Raw genomic sequence first — 16,745 nt, 5'->3', positions numbered from 1 at the left:
GCCTATTTGCTGTTACTAGAGCATCTCATGGTTTTTTTCCCCCCCATGAATGGATGGACTGGGGACACTAAACCAGTCCTAGGAGCACAATGACTTGTATGTGGACATGTTTGGGCATGTCAAGCCACCCAGCTGCATTCAGAGTGAGTGGACACACAGCTGATATCTGAGGATGGCAGCTTTCCTTTGGAAAGATGGCTTGGCTGTGAAGGAGCAGTCAAGCAAATGAGGGAGGCAAAGGCCAAGGCAACGTCAAGGGGCGAACAACACTGAGAGCCTCAATGGGGGGTTCCACAAGACTGTGTCAAGCCTCAGATGCCAGAGGGTGTTTGATGGGACCCTGAGGTGTTCTGACCTTTCAGCTTGTTCTGCCTGGTGGGAACACTGTCCCAGACTCAGAAGAGCTGCCGTGCACCCAGGGAGAAGTGATACACTGCTGTGTGGTCTCCTCACACCACTTCTCTGGTGTGACAGCACCTACCCCACTGAGCTGATGGGGGCCCCAAATCCAGAACTGGCTGGGTTTGAATTTGCTGCCTCTGGTGTCCTGGCTAGAGTTGGGTGCTGTGCTTCAGTTCCTGGTTGTGCCCCTTACTGGCTCGGTGGCTTCCTACTCATCACCCAACTCATCTGGGCGTCAACTTCCTCTTTTGCAGAATGAACATATTAAGATGCCTCAAAGGTGATTCCCACTTGACATTCCCACCAGCAGGCACAAGGGTTCTGATTTCCTCACATCCTCACTGACGTGTGTTATTTCCCACATTTTGATAGCGTCCATCCCAGCGGGTGGGAAGTGGTAACTCACTGAGGTTTTGATTTACAATTTCCCAATTATGAGTGACGTTGAGCATCTTTTCATGTGCTTATTGGCCATCTGTATATCTTCTCTGGAAAAAAAGTCCATCCAAGTCCTCTGCCCATGTAAAAATGAGGTTGTTTGATTATTTATGGTGTTGTTGAGTTGTACTCAACATATACTCCGTATATTAATCCCTTATCAGATACATGATTTGCAACTATTTCCCCCCATTCTATGGGTAGGTCCCCCCCCCCGCCCCGCCATACTAGATTGGCTTTTTGGTGCATGAAAAGTTTTAGTTTAATGAAGTCCCTTTTATCTCCTTTTTTCTTTCATTTCCTGTGTTTTTGGTGTGATACTTAAGGAACCATTGCTAGACCCAAGATCATAAAGATTTTCTGCTACATTTTCCTCTAACAGCCAATTACTTCTAATCGAATGGCGCACTTGAAAGTGGTCAAGATGGGTTACTACTGAATCACAAGTTGGTAAAGATGTGGTGAAATGGAATAGCAGGTGTGGGGGGAAATGTGGAGAAACTGAATCCCTCGTGTGCTGCTAGTGGATCGCAACATGGTACAGACACCATGGAAGGTGGGATGGATGTTCTTCAAAAAATTAAAAACAGGACGACTGTATGATCCAGCCATGGAAAGCAGAGTCTCGAAGAGCTATCTGCTCACACATGTTGACAGCAGCACTATTCACAACAGTCAAGAGGTGAAAGAAACCCAAATGTCCAGCCATGGATGGACGGACAAACAAAATCTGGCGCACACGTACAACAGAATATTATCCGGTCTTCGAAAGGAAGGCCGTTCTGACACAGGCTATGGCAAGGATGGACCCTGAGGACGACATGTTAAGTGGAATCCGTCAGTCACAGAAAGGCAAGTGCAGTAGCAATCTCCTTGAATGAGGTATCTAAAGTAGCCAAATTCATGGAAACCGAAGTAGAAAGGTTACTGTATCAGGGGATGGAGGGAGGGAGGATTGGGGAAAAGGGGACTTGTTATTTAATGGGTATAGAGTTTCAGATGTGCAAGATGAAGTCCTGGAGATTTGTTTCACAACACTGGGAATATACTTAACTACTGAGCTGCACAGTTAACAATGGTTAAAGTAGTAAATTTTATGTTGTGTCTATTTTACTGCAATAAAAATGTTTATATCCTCCACTTCATAAAGAGAGTGTTTATTGAACAATAGATTTTTAAGTATGGAAATAAGATTTTTCTGTAAACTACAGTCTACATTGGAACTCTGAGGTGAAGACATCCTGACAGGTGAATCTAACTTTTGTCCACTCTTCTACAGAATCCTTTATCCAATTGAGCCTAAATATACCCACCTCCCTGTGGTTTCACCCTCTGGTCCTACTTCTACCTCTGAAGTCTATAAGGCAAGTCCAATCCCTTGCTGGGTGGTTGGTGGCCGTAGGGATGACTGACTGACTGTGTGTCTCCCTTGGCCAGCTCATACCACACATTCGGATGTAGGCAAGAGACAGAGAAAAGCAGGGCTCAGGGAGGTAATGGACCTGTTCCACCACCTGAGTAATGGAGGTGGAATTTGAACCCAGGTGTCCCTAACTCTAAAGCCTATGGTTCTCATGCTAGACCAGACTGCCTCTGGGCCAGTTTCCTCTTCAGCCATCTTTTCTATGAACCCTCAGTCTTTTCTCCTGTGGCTTTGTTCTGCCTCCCCCATCCCTTCAGCCCATTCTTCCTCTTGAGGCAAACCACAGTGTAAGTTCCCGCCTTGTCTGGGCAAGCCCTTGCTCTCGCTACAGACACTACCCACCTTTCTAGTAATGTCCGACCGGACCCACACCTTGTAGAGGGAGAGGGCCATTGGCAGAAATCCATTCTGAGGCCCCTGAAGCCCTCTTCCCTGCCAACTCTTCCCCTTGCTAAAAGCAGAAACCAGCCCCGTTCTCTCCTGCAATATTTCCTCCCGGGAGTTCCTGCAAGGGAAGATGTTGCCATCCCAGGATTAACAGTCTGTTTGTTTAAAGGGCTTATTACTGGTGCTTAATGCTATTTTGACAGATGAAAGTGAGTCAGTTATAGCTGGAAATAGCTCTGGCTGTAAACGTTTCTTATAGGTAGTAGCCCATTCCCTGTCTGAGGGACTATTTCTCTTTACCATGAGCGAGTCCTTCCCCTTCTTGCATCTCCTCTGACCCCCAAATCCTTTCCTCCTTCCAGGCAGAGACAACATATGAGGCATGGAGCCTAGACTCCATGAGATGGGGGGGGGTTGCTGAGACAGGGAGGAGGTAGATGTTCAAGGAAGACCTCACAGGTCAACCTCCAGGATAAGGAATGTGGCCCCAGTGAGCCCTCTGTCCATCAGGTGTCACTCTGCTCCGTCAGCCACAAGCGTAGCCACCTCTTCCTGAATGTTTCGCTGGGTTTTTCTTGGGGGTAATGGGTTATCCGTGCTGGCAACACAGCCTAATCAGATCAGGGCTGGTCACAGGCTTGGGGGTCTCTGGGGTCACCTTTGTGAGGACAGCAAGAATCTATGTGGGTTGGACAGAGAGCTTTCTGGGGGCCACACTGAGTTATGCTTGGGCCCAAGGAAAGAGCATTTCAATATCAGTATGGGTCTGTACAATGCGCTTGCTCGTGCCACTGGAGCAGGATGGTGAAGTGCCATGTGTTTGGGTGAGGTGGGTACAGGGCTTGATCCCAAGCTGCAAGCTCAGGAGTGTGGACAGGCATATTTGTAACAGGCATCTCAAACTTAGTATGTCCAAACTTAATACCCCCAAATGCGCATGGGCTCTCCTCTCACAGAAAATGGTCCCACTGTCCACCCATACTCTCAAGCACTAATTCTTTTTTAAAAAATATATTTTTAAAGATCTTATTTATTTATTTGATAGAGAGAGATCACAAGTAAGCAGGGAGTCAGGCAGAGAGAGAGGAGCGAGTGGCTCCTGAGCAGAGAGCCCCACACGGGGCTCCATCCCAAGACCCTAAAACCATGACCTGAGCCGAAGGCAGAGGTTTAACCCACTGAGCCACCCAGGCACCCCTCAAGCTCTAATCCTAACAGCCATTCTGGATTCTTCTCTTTCTCTCCCTCCTCGAGATCCTCAAATAGAACCCACCAACAAATCCTGCTGCCCCTACGCCAAAGTTTCCAGCTAATCTGAGCGATCTGTTGCCTATCTGCTACCACGACCCCAGTCTTGGCCACAAGCAGTCAGGACGCAGACCATTGCAAGAGCTTCCAGACCATTTTCCTCTTTCCATCCTTGCCCCTCATGGTTTACTCCCTACGCAGCCCGGATGGGAGGACCATTCTCAACCCAGCTCTCCGGGCGGGCACTACGGATTGGTCAAACCGGGGGTGTGCCGGAAGAAACCCGTTTACAAGCCCCAGCTCCTGTCTCCAGGAAGGGACGTGCAGGAAGACCAGGCCGATGCCGAGGTCATAGAACTCACGCGTGGTAAGCTGGGATGCAAATGTGTCTGGGCGGGGAATATCGCCCACCAAGCCCCGCGCAAGCTCCGCGCCGGCCTCCTGCCCACCCCGTGGAGAGGCCGCTCACCCGCGGACGGCGTGCAGCAGGCGCAGAGAGGGGTACGCAGTACGCACGTTGACGCGGTGCTTCAGGATGAGCTCGTTGACCCACTCAACGCGCTCCTTGCCGCCCCTGGCCATGAAGGCGGGAATCCACAGGATGCTGCCGTTGAGACTGTGCAGCCGCTGGAGCAGCTTCTCCCGCCACGTGGCGTTGACCAAGTCCTCAAAGGCCCGTTGGATGACGGAGGGGTTCATGGTCACCAGGTCGGTCTTGAGCCCCACGTCCCGTGCGTACTCCTGCACCGGGGCCAGGTTGCACCTGCCAGAGAGAAAGGCGTCACCGTCCTTTGGGGAAAGATGAGACGCTGCTGCCTACATTTCATTTCATCCAACCTCTACCTCCCGTCCCCTCCTCCTCATCTTCCAGCACGCCACCCCCCCACCCCAATCATCCCTGCCTCCCGTATTTACTAGGCTCTTACCACATACACGCTGGCCCCTGGGGCTGTACAGTGTGTGCCTTCTGGAGTTCCAGATCTAGTGGAGCAGGAAGGGGGCGACTAAGCCAGCCCTCAACCCCCAAGACGGCCATGCTAGAAGCAGATGCTACCTGGCCACGTTAGGTAACAGCGAGGGCTCTGAAGGCACACTCCCAGGTTCAGAATTCGCTCTGCTACTTTCTACCTGTGTGATTCTAGGCAAACTCCTCAACCTCTCCGAGCTTCCCAAGAGCTTCCCTACAGCTAAGGAATACGCACGGTGGTGTCTTTAGCTGTGATGGAGATCCCAAGAGCACCCCCTCCCAGGGATTAAAGGAGTCAGCACATACCCAGTACTCGGAACACTGCTGGACCACACTAAAATCTCAATGTGATCTAGTCTCACGTTACTACGGGAAGGAGGAGCATTAGATGGTATTCTCAGAGGCGGTGACCACTGAGGGACATCTGGATGGATGGAGGAGAACTAATCCCTTTGTGGATGAGGCAATTAGAAGAGTGTTTCTCTAGCTTGTCAGAGCAGAGCAGTCACCTCAGGTGGTAGTTAAAAATACAGATTCACCGGGTCTCTTGCCTGGGGACCCAGATTCAGCAGGTGAGCAGAGGAACTGGTAGTTATTTTTATAAGCCCATCAGGTGATTCTTATGACAAGGCAGTTTAGGAAACATTGCGTTTTGGCATTATAGGCACAAGTAATGTATCTAAGGGTGTAGAGGTGCAAAAGAGTATGGGGATTTAGGGGGAGGCAAATAATTCACTCTGCCTGGGACATATTATGTGGAGGAGACAAAGCTGGAGAGGTAAACAGAGCGTATATGTTGGGCATGTGGTTCCAAGGACAAAAGGGAGCCACAGAAGATTCTTGAGCAGGAGAGTAACATGGCAAATTTGCATTTTAGGTAACAGGTAGGCAATAAGACGAAATTGTAGTAGGTATTGGATTGGATAGAATTGGGTCTGGGAGGACAAACTAAAAAGGCCATTGCAATCTTGTGCTGAACTAGCCAGGGACCCTGGGTGGGCAACCTCTGATATCTCACCAGAGGCCTGCTTTGTGGGGGACCTTCCCACCTTCATGGGTCTAGCTTGGGTGTGCATCCTGGGACTTCTTGCCTATACTGCAAGCTAATAGGCCTGGGCTGGCCACAGGGGAGGCCTGGATGCTTACTGCACAGAGGATCTGATGGTGGAAGAGCCCTTTGACCAGTGGAATTAAGTCTGAGGAACTAGAATAAGTGTTTGTAGAACAGAGGCTGGAGATATGAAGACCAGGGCCATAAGTCATTGCCAAACGATGAGACCCAGAGAGACACCACTCACCCTCCTTGCAAACCAGGACTTTTTTTCCTTCAACATTTGAGGAGGAAAAGTAGGATGATCAGAAAGAAAATGAACATCCATGTGCTCCTGGTGTGTGCCAGCCCCCGGTCCTTTAACACAGTTCAGCTCATTTTATTCTGACTCCGTGTTAATCACCCTCATTTTACAAATGAGGAGCCCAAGGCCAGAAAGTGCCATGTAACTTGCCCAGAGCGAGTAAGAGAAGCCCCAGAATTCTGTCTCTGATGTGTCTGACTCTAAGGCCTGTTTGGTGCTCAGACTAGACCCCCTGAAATACCCACCGTCCTCATTCCCACCCTGGCCTTGCTATGTGACTGTGGCTGCACACTGCAGGGGGTAGATGGTTTGGGACACCTTCAGGGGCCCTTGCCTCGGACCTCAAGAGGAATGGAGTGCCATTATCCCTATTGTCCTGAACCCCGCTGAGCCAGGTTTTCAAGACCTTCCTGAGATCCTGGGGCCTCCCCTGGGCCAACCTCCAGGTCCTGAAAGCAGGGGGAAGGGAAGCGGATTCAATGCAGTTCACATCTGCTGAGTCTACCACGGGCCAGCGGGGGCTGCCCCCCGACAGGCTTCCAGGTTGGTCAAGGAAGGGAAAACGGGTGCGTGCACGCTCAGCTACAGTACTGGTCAGTTGGGGTGTCGTCCAAGTGCCCTGCTGGAGACTCTGGGGAGCTCTGGGACTGCGAGCAGCCTGAGGCGGGCTCCCCACTTCATTCAACCTGGGACCCAGCTCATGGCAGGTGTTCCAGGCAGGGGAGGGCTGTGAGGGCCAGGCAACGCCCATGACCATGTTTCAGGGCCACTCCTTGAGTGAGGATGATGGAGGCAACTCTGCCTTGCTGTACCCCTCCTTCACAGGGCAGTTTTCCTTATGGGGGTGGTCGGGGGGAATCAGGATGGGAATAAGCTTGCTCTAACAGCAGGCCAGGTCTCCCAAAGCAAATTCTAGGGGGGCTGTTGGTGGGCTGCACTGCTTTGACGGGCATGACTCTGGGCTGGAAAGGAGTCTGTCCCTTCCAGAAACAGGCATGTCCATAGGTCCAGGGGGAGAGGCAATCTGCTGGAGAGAGCAGCGGCTCATGCTTGGCTCTGAGCCATACTGCCTGGGCCCACAGCTTGAGCCTGGCCACCCAAGCATGCTATGGACCTGTGGCTCTCTGTACCTCAGTTTCCTTCCTGCAAAAGCCAGCCCCAAATGGAACATTCCTGATAGGGTTGTTGTGAGAATTGCATAAGTCAATTGACATGAAGTGCCTAGAATTACACTTGGTGCATGCTAAGTGCCCAATGACTGTGACAATGAGAGTGATGATTTGTCTGTGAGGGGGCATTCATTCATTAGGTTCTCTCTATTGAAGGTGAGTGTGTGTGTCTGTGTGGTCTCTGTGTGTGTGTGTGTGTGTGTGTGTGTGAGAGAGAGAGAGCGAGCATGCAATGAAGTTTTGATTCCCAAACATCTGGGAATTTATTCTGTACTAAATGACTCCGAGTTAGGCAGTCCCCTCTGCCTGCCACTGCAGCCTCATGGGGACACTGCAGGGACCAGCACTCCTGTCCGGCCCCAATTCCCAGCAGCACTTTAGGTGGGCAGCCCGGGCTCAGTCAAGCCCCAGCCTCCACCATCCATGAATCTAGTCTCTTGCTTCCATGCCTTTCCTCCTGCTGCTTCCTCCTGCTCAAGTTTTTCATTTGCTAACGTCTGCTTCTTCCAGAAGCCTGACCTGAACTCCCCTCAGGAATGCAGAACGTTTTGCAAGCTCACTGCATTTTGCATGCAGGCCTTTTCAGTGTGGAGCGTTCTGAGAGGCGTAAGGTCTTGGGGTCTCCCAGGCAGGGGAGAGGCCCCATTACCACAGAGCAAGGCAAAGTGATGGAAGACTTTTGTTGACAGAGACCGAGAACATCCCATCAGGACCCTCCTGGTGTCTCTTATCTCACAGAGCCTGGAGCCCGAGCTCAGAGTCCCCTGTCTGTGCCAGCTCAGGCTTGGACTGGTGCCCAGAGATGGACAGGAGCATCTTGCTTTGGGGGAGCTCATGGTCAGCATGGGGTGGGTGGAGTGGAGACACAGGGTTCCTGGAGAGTTCTCATTCAGAGAAGCAAATGCTACAGGAGAGGTGGTGTGGAATTGTGGGGTGGCCTCCCTCCCCGCACTCAGGGGAAGGCAGGGCAGGGAATAAACTCTCAGTGTGCTTTATTGTGGGTGACATCATCTAGACACACACATGCCAACTCAGGCTGTGGCCACAGCATCTCACCGCATTTCCTCTCGGTGGGGGCTGTGGCCTATAGGATCCCCCAGAGGGAAAGTGGGTGGTCTCCCTAAGGAAGAAGAGCCCAGGGGGTCCCTGACGGCAGCCAGGGCTGCCACCTGGCATCATGCGGGTTCTGTATACAGTGCGCCTTTGTAATTTTGTCCTGAATTGCCAGGGCAGGGCTGGGTGGGCCATGCAGACCTCACCACTGAAGCTTGTGGCAAAGGAAGAAGCATTGCTTATGCGTGTGACCCCAAGTCAGGAAGGCCTGGTACCCCCTACTCTCACACTCTGCTCACACCTTTAAACCCCACCACCCAACCCTCACCCTTGCCCTGGCCTCCATCAGACACCTGCCCTGCTTCCTTCCCCCTTGCATTCCCCCGCTGTCCCTAAGTCTGTAGACAGGAGGGCTTTGAGAATGGGGGCCAAGTCCCGGGCTACACCAGGCACAGGCACAATCTGGTAAAGGCTACCAAGCTAAACCAGGTTTGGCTGCGAGGTGGCCGTGGTGCTTCTGTCACAGTGGATGCAGGAGTCAACACAGCATCTAATCCCACGGCCTGAGGTCTTTTCCCAAAGCCCCAGGACAAGGCTCTCTTTGCATCAGGACAGCCCCAGAGGAAACGTGAGATGCGGTATGCCCTTCTGCCAGGGCTGGGGCACTGTTTGGGATGAAACTCGAGGCTCTGTGTGCCCTACTTCTGACCAAGGGACAGCAAAGCCTTGTTCCCAGTCCATCTGGGTTGGGGGTCAGGTATCAGGGCCATGGGTAACTGAGTCCAATTGGGTCCCAGGAGAAAGAACAATGAGAGCTGACATTTCAGGGAGAATGATGGTCAAGTCCAAGTTTCTCTGCCACCCCCTCACTTCCCAGATTTTGACTACAGGATAATAGTCATTAGCAGAGCACTACCTTCGAGAACACTTGTACGAGGTTTGCAAACTTGAACTGACAACTGGCTGGCCTAGGCTTTATCTAGGGGTCGGCAGACTTTTTCCATAAAGGGCTAGGTACTATTTTCGGATTCTGGCATATGCTCTCTCTGTTGCTACACTTCAACTCTGCCAAACTAATTTAGCCATTGAGGATATGAAAATGAATGGTCATGACTGTGTTCCAATAAAACTTTATTGATAAAAACAGGCTGTTGGCCATAGTCTGCCTACCTCTGTGCCAGGTTAGGGATTCTCAACCTTGAAGGTACACCAGACCATTTGGGTTTCCTCAGCTACATCCTGCTGACCCCTCAGACTGACCTAATCAGTCTGGGGTGCAGTTTGGACACTGGGACTTTTAAAGGTGCCTCAAGAAATTCTAATGCATAAAGGTGAGAATGGGGACTAACCCAAGCATAGTCTCTCATTTCAACCTCTTGGGATAACTGGCCGTGCACCACTTAAACCTGCCTGTCGCTTTGGGCCCAGAGCCCCTGCTGTGGTTACCTGATGACAAAGCTGTGTGTGTCGATCTCCTGCCCGCAGCCGCTGTTCAGCAAGACCCCCGAGTTGCCCACAATGGCACAAGTCCCGAAGTGTTTGTTCTTCAGGGGAGAGGTTCTGGGGAGGAGATCATAGAGGTTCTGGGACACGTTCATTGTGCTGTCACGGTCAAAGATGTAATGAATGATGTCTCCAGGCTTCAGGGTCCCCTTGAGGACAGAGATGTCCTTTTCAGCATCCAAGAACTTCAAGATTTGCTTCCTACAGAAACCAAACACACATGAGGAACAAGTTTCCCTGTGGCCAGCTGCCCTTTGTCAACCCAGCTTTTCCTGTCCTCTGTCCCCCCGTGGCCTGACGCAGCCAGCACACAGGCGGAGCTGAGTTCGGGTGCCCTCTGAGAATGCATTCTAGGTGGGGAGTATCAGAAATGGCCCAGAGGCAACTATGGTGAGGACCAGTCTGGTTTTTGTGGTTATGGCCTCTTCCTATGAGAGGTGGTAACTGCCCAGGGAGATGACTCTATTAGGACATAGTAAGAGCTCACCACATAAGACCCTGGGAGGAAGGGTGTCCCACCATTCTGGTTTGCCCAGGACAGCCTGCTTTTAGCATTGAAATCCAATGTCCCAGGGAACCCCAGTTTTGGACACTTCCAGTATCTCCAGATATCACACTCCCTCTCAGTGGGATTCGGGGCCAGGTTCTGACAGGGGGTCCTGAGCCAGGATGAGGAAGCCAGGATGACACATGTCCCTCACTCCTCAGCGGTCTATTTTCTTCCACAAAAATCTTCTCTAGGAGAAGGGATAGCCCATGGCGTGAATGGGAGTGTAGATACTGTGAGGTGTGTCCACTCCTCTACCTTTGAGAGACTGAGAACGTGGCCTGCCATCCCTGAGTTGGTCCATTCCGTGGACTGTGCTGCTCTGTCCCCCACTGCTATCTAGTTCGAGTTTATAAAAATTGATCCTCCTCTGGTCCCTCAGAGAAATTCCTTTGTGCTGTTTCAGAACAAAGGTGAGCAAAGGACAGCTCCCTAGTCTCCAGGATGACTTTGATTTAGGGGGAATGTTCTAGAATCATCTAGCAAAGTACACAGCTGGAATGGAGTGTGGTCAGAAAAAAGGATGGGTGTCTTCTCAGAATCGCCTGGGGAGATTTACTTAAACCACTCAGACCTATCTGGGGGATTCTAGCTGGGGTGGAGGTGTTTACTGTCTGAATCTCCTAAAACATCTTTAGAAATGATTTAAGTCAGAGAAAGAAATTTGGTCCCCCACAGTAGCCCTACATGAACTTCATTTCCTGCTGCAAGCCCCTTTCGAGCATAGATACAATGATGCCAATCTTCTTTTCCGCAGAGCCCTGGCAGGACAAAACTTCTTCCTGCACTTTGCAAATGTGAGAATTTGCAAGACAGTTGCTGCATTGTGCAGATGGTAACGTTGATGCCTGAGAGCCTGTAGGACTGGAGATGTTGGTCACCAGCGGTGTGTCCCAGCAGCATGCCCATTCAAGCCCCCAGGGAACTATAAAGAATTCGGAAGCTTTGGGCTCACACCTGAGAAATCCTGACTTTGAGAATGGTTCAGGCTCTGCGTGCTTCCTAACACTCAGCAGGGAGCTTTAACATGTGGCTGGATTTGGGAGCCTCTGGCGTAGCCAAGGGGTGGCTAGAATGCTTGGCAGGACACACTGGAAGAAGTTCTTCTTCCACTAGTCTTATTAATGACCTGGATCTCTTGCCATCACGCAGGGGAGACACTCCTGTCTGAATAATTTGTATCTCTTGATGGGAAAAGAAGCATTATATTTATTTACTGCCCTTTACCAAGGATTCTACAACTTGACAAACTGATACAGCATGGAGATTGCTAAAACCTCTGCAATCACTTACCCCAAAGTATTTAAAAGTAAAGAGAGTTCCTAGAAAGTCCATAAAATAAACACCTCTGTGAGTGAATTGATTTATACCTAATTATGAGAAATTACTATCAATTATTAAACATCATTCCGAGTCACTCACAGCATCTTTTATTAATAATAAGTTGGGTGATTAATTGAAGGGAGTTGAAGGAAATTCTTTTCCCCCTGGGTGAAGGCGCATTGTTCTTGCCAGTGTGGCTGTGTTTGTAGGCTGCCATGGTCTGGTCCCCTCTGAAAGTGTGTGTGTGTGTGTGTGTTAAGTGTCCATCTGTCTACCCAGGGGCAGAGGAAAGGCCAGGGGTATGCAGGTGGGCTTGTGCTGGTGGGAGGATTTCACTCACAGATGGTGTGGTGGGGTGCTCCCCCCACCAGATATATGTCTACTTCCTAACCCTCAGAACCCATGATGTGGCTTTATTTGGAAATAGCACCTTTGAGAACGTAATGAAACTAAAGCTCTTGAGATGGTCCTGGATTACCTGGTGGGCCCCGAAGCCAATGACAAGTGTCCTTACAAGAGGCGGGAGAGGGAACCCCCCAGACACAGAAGAGATGGGGACAGGGATTGGAGAGATGAGGCCACAGGGCTGAGGAAGGGCTGAAGCATCCCCCCTCCCCCCTGCACACCCCTCCCCCTGCCACGCAGAGGGAGCACTTAGAACTCCGGCCCCAGAGCTGGAAGAGAATATGTTTCTGTTGTCCTAAGCCACCAAGTGGGTGGGAATTGACTAAGAGCAACCCAACCCTGGGAGACTATTGTACATGATCTCACGGATGGATCCAAGAGTGCTGCTGATCCAAGGGCGAGTGATAGAGGCCTGTATCTGGTCCGCCCAGGGGGCCTCAGAAGGGGCGCTGGTGAGGGTGGCAGAACTGTGGTGCCAGGAGTCGGTTCCTTCAGGTGGCTTCTCAGCTGCTGGGTCCCGGGTCTCACGTGTCTCTAGCTCCCACCCCCATTCCCCCTCATGTCCCCAATGAAGCCTTGGACTAGGGGGTGGGGCATTTCCATTCTGACAGGGAGCCTCCCTGGAGGGGGCACCTCCCTGCTCCTTGTGGGGACACCTGGTAGCTCTGGGCCCCCTGCTCTCCCTCCCCAGGTGGAAGGCCAGCGAAGGTTGGCCGCCATAGTCCAGGCTTTCTCCATCTGGTCCAGGCTACCTCGCCAACCTCCCCACCCACATTCTGTACCTCCTACTTCGTGCCCCAGCAGCACAGGGCACGGACACTGGATGCCAGGCTGCGCACAAGTGGGATGAAGCTTGGCATGCCTGTCAAACTCCTAATTACCTTTCTAAGCCCACTGCTCCTTTTCTGGCTCTCCTGCTTCATCCCCTTTTTCTCTCCTCAGTGTGATCTCTGCATTTCCACTGATTCATGCGATGCAACACCACCTAATGTGTGTGTCACATGGTGCTGTGCTGTCTTATATCTGTGTCTCTCCACTAGCATGTCTGCTTTATGTTAGCACCCCGGGCCCCCAGCACGATGCCAGGGTTCTACTGACCAAACTTGGGTGGGTCAGTCATGGCTATATCAATGTCAAGTACTCAAAATGTTGATGCTGTATTTCCTTCTTTACAGCTCTCCATCCCTGCCACTCAGCAGTGACTGTGGAGCTCTGAGACATCATCCTAGAAGCTCAGGACAAGAGCTCCTCTCTGGCTAAGCACACCTTTCCTCTTTATGTCAGCTCCTGGGTCACCCACAGACGGTGGCACAAGTGCCAGAGAAGGACTCTTGCTTTGGATAGCCTGGGAGAAGCCACCTGTGGTCTCCACCACTCAGGCTCCTGCTGTTGCTGACCCGAGAGCCTCACTCCTTCCAGAATCCAGGACCTCAGCAGGGAGCTCCTGCCACCTCCCCAGCCCTAGTCACTGCACACACGTGTTGGGCTGCTGGGGTTGTCTCGGGTTTTTATTTCCGATTGATTGCTTACGGATGAAACCTGGCTCAGTGGGAGGTAAACATTTTATTTCTATCCTGACTTCTTTAGATGATGGAGAGCGGCAATTTGCCGGCTTGTGCCGAAGAAGGCCAAGGCTCTCTCTTGTCCTATAGGTAATTACCACTACCTGATCCTCAGAGAGAGCGTCTGGTTGTGCCTCCATTTGGCGGAGGCTGGCTGGATGTTGTGCTTAATGCTTTCATTACTTCTGTCAACAACAGCTGGCGACGAGGAGCCATTTATTACAACTTCAGCTCTGGAAGGAAAAAAAAAAAGAGAAAGAGGGTAGACATGATCTGTTAGCATGCCGATGACAAGTCTAATAGTTTTGTTTTTGCATGGGCTTGGATGTAAACTTCAGGAGAGCAAAATTGCAGTTATTACCTGAGAAGGGAAGGAAGTCTATTTATCTTCTAGAATGCACAAATTCTCTCCCTCAGGTATATGGTACATACAGTTTGGAGACGGGGAAGGGGGTGGTAGAACTCTCTTTCTCTCCATTCCCCCACCCCAATGTCTCCTCCCAGTGAAACCTAGCTGTCAACCATTGGAATAGTAATACACCTTCGAGTTACTTTTGCAAAACTCTGCAGTTGCATTAGCAGCTAGGGGGGGCATCAGATGGTCTACAAAACTTAATAAAAAGAAAACAAAAGCTCATACCAGGGAAAAGCGAAGCAGCCTGTGGCTTTCCCCTCCTCCCTCTTATCGTATCACTGCCCTGTTCGTACTCTCAGATGACACCTCACACCTTGCTCCACAGTTCTCGGTGCTCGGTCTCCCTCTCCCATTGTCTTTAAGCAGGGGAGCTCCTTCATTCATTTCTTTTTTGTCTAAAGGCCTAACATAGCAGGTGCTCAGTAAATGTTTGTTGAACTTGAATTTCACGCTGGGGGAGCCTTGGATGGGTGAAGGAGCTGGTTGGCCCTGCATGTCCGGGGCAAATCACAATTCTGGCTGCACAGCATCTCTCTACCTGACTCAGGAACACTAAGCATTCGGGACCCGCTTGAATTCTGAGGTTTGAAATCTATGCTAGTAGGTTTCTAAGAAACTAGGTTACAATTACATCTCTAAAGGCAGCGTAGTCGCCAGCCTGCCCTTATCGGATGCGTACAGATGCATGTGGGTCATGTCAGGTATTGCTTTTGTCTGTGTTGACAGCAGATTCTCCCACTTCGAGTGATAAGTGGATTTGTGATGCCAAATTTTGGAGCTCTAAAGAATTCAAACCAAACATCTATGTCCTCAGCATTTATCTGGAAACAGCCAAGTTAAAAGAGATGCAGTTCTTTTAATGAAGTCTACAGCCGATGCTCTACTTTGCTTTTTGTAGGTAGAAAAGAAATTCAGTTGGGGGTGCAAATTATCTCTGCACATTCTCCCCACACACCTCCATTGCTCAATATTCCTGACTCCTCTGGCTGATATCTCCTGTTTTGGATTCAAACATATGTAACTTTTGCAGAGGACTAGAAGAGGAAACAGAAGACCCTTGGAAATTTTGTTGTTTTCATGAAAGGAAGCAGAAGGTGCCATGGAAAGATTTCACAAGCTGTGTGACTGTGGGTAAATCATTTTACTTCTTGGAGATTCAGTTTCCCCATTTATAGAAAGAGGAAGATATCCAGCATTAAGGACCTAGAATTCTGTAAGGACCACGAGGTCTCCTGCACCTGTCACTGATGGCCCTCTCATAAGGCTGCAGGAGGAGCTGCTTGTGGTTAAATCCTTTGGCACTGCCTCCTTCTGCACAGGCCACAGGTAGGAGCAGTGACACTTGGGACCACAGATCTAGCTATTACACCTCAAGATCCCAAACTTCACTGTAGCTTGCATCAGACAGTATTTGTGATAGAAACACTTGACTTCTGTGTTTTCCAAACAGGACTTCCAAACTTGACTTATTTTCCAAACAGGCTAGCTGATGTTCTCATTGGTAATAAATGATCAGAACCTGGCATCTTATGGCTTAATGTGGATTCAGTCTTAAGGTGAAGCTTCCTAGAAACTGTGGCACATTGGTTGACCTCAGGCTCTCTCAGGCCAGAAGGATCTGCAGAGGTACTTATCCTGGGTGCTTGCCCAGGGAATTTTCTTGGAAAAATCCAGAAGGAGTTTCCACGCTTCTCTGGGACAGAGTGGTGGAGGGGAGGAAGGGAAAGAGATAAACGCTGGCATGACTAGTGGTAAAATTCCATTTCTGTCTCCACTTCCTAGTGAAATCTTGGAGGAGACCTTATGCCTCTAGTTGTGGTCTTCCTGGAGTTAATCCTGGCTCTGTGGCTGTTAAGCTGGGGGACTTGGTCAAGTCACCTTTCTTCTTCTCTGTAACATTCTTCTCTGTAACATTGGAGGGATAGATTAGGTGACCCAGGAGCCAACTCAAGTCACTGGTTTTACATGCTCTCTGTTGCACAAACTCAGCTGGATTAGTGGGTCATTCCAATGCCATGAGGAAACAGGTTCAGATGGGAGAAATAATTTGCTCATGGCCCCAACTAACAAGCACGGGGAATGAATCCTGGTCTGCCTGCCTCCCAAGGCTTTTTCTTCCTGCTTCTCATACTTGACTTTGAGTAAGACTCTTCCTCCCTCAAGTTACCATGGAGCACAGCTGTGGCAAGATCATGGGTCAAGATCTTGTTTCTCCAAAAGGGAACATTTTTCCACAGTAAAAAGAGAGGAACTTAGGGCCACATGGCCTCCTCTTTTATTTCTGCATTTTACTAGGCATAGTGCAAGCTTCATTTGTAGCTCCCAGGTGGTTAAGAGGTCATTAGAGAGCTAGAAGCAATGATGTCAGGGAGAGAGGGGTCACTTTCCTGAATCATGTGGGGTCAGGAATGGACATATTGAATAGGTCTGATATGGTCAAGAGACAAAAAAAAAAAATCTATGGAAGGGCAAATAAGAGACCCTACTCCAAACCATTTGGATCTCTCATCTCCAGACTGACCACAGTAGGATATTTAGAAAGTAAGAC

The 16,745-nt window shown here is 50.3% G+C and overlaps 1 protein-coding gene across 1 annotated transcript in view; it reads right to left on the bottom strand.

The window, feature by feature from the left end:
• Positions 1 to 16,745, bottom strand: part of ST8SIA2 (ST8 alpha-N-acetyl-neuraminide alpha-2,8-sialyltransferase 2) — a 66,021-nt gene that overhangs the window by 15,396 nt on the left and 33,880 nt on the right. The window contains exons 3-5 of the mRNA XM_047738973.1: positions 13,887 to 14,015; positions 9,889 to 10,146; positions 4,368 to 4,661 (exon numbers count right to left, since the gene is read on the bottom strand). Coding sequence (XP_047594929.1) covers positions 4,368 to 4,661; positions 9,889 to 10,146; positions 13,887 to 14,015 — 681 coding nt within the window. The remainder of the gene's footprint in view (positions 1 to 4,367; positions 4,662 to 9,888; positions 10,147 to 13,886; positions 14,016 to 16,745) is intronic.

The sequence above is a fragment of the Lutra lutra genome, chromosome 7, assembly GCF_902655055.1.
Source record: "Lutra lutra chromosome 7, mLutLut1.2, whole genome shotgun sequence".
NCBI lineage: Eukaryota > Metazoa > Chordata > Mammalia > Carnivora > Mustelidae > Lutra > Lutra lutra.
Note: the sequence above shows the minus strand (reverse complement) of the source record. Positions and strands in the feature narration are given on the sequence as shown.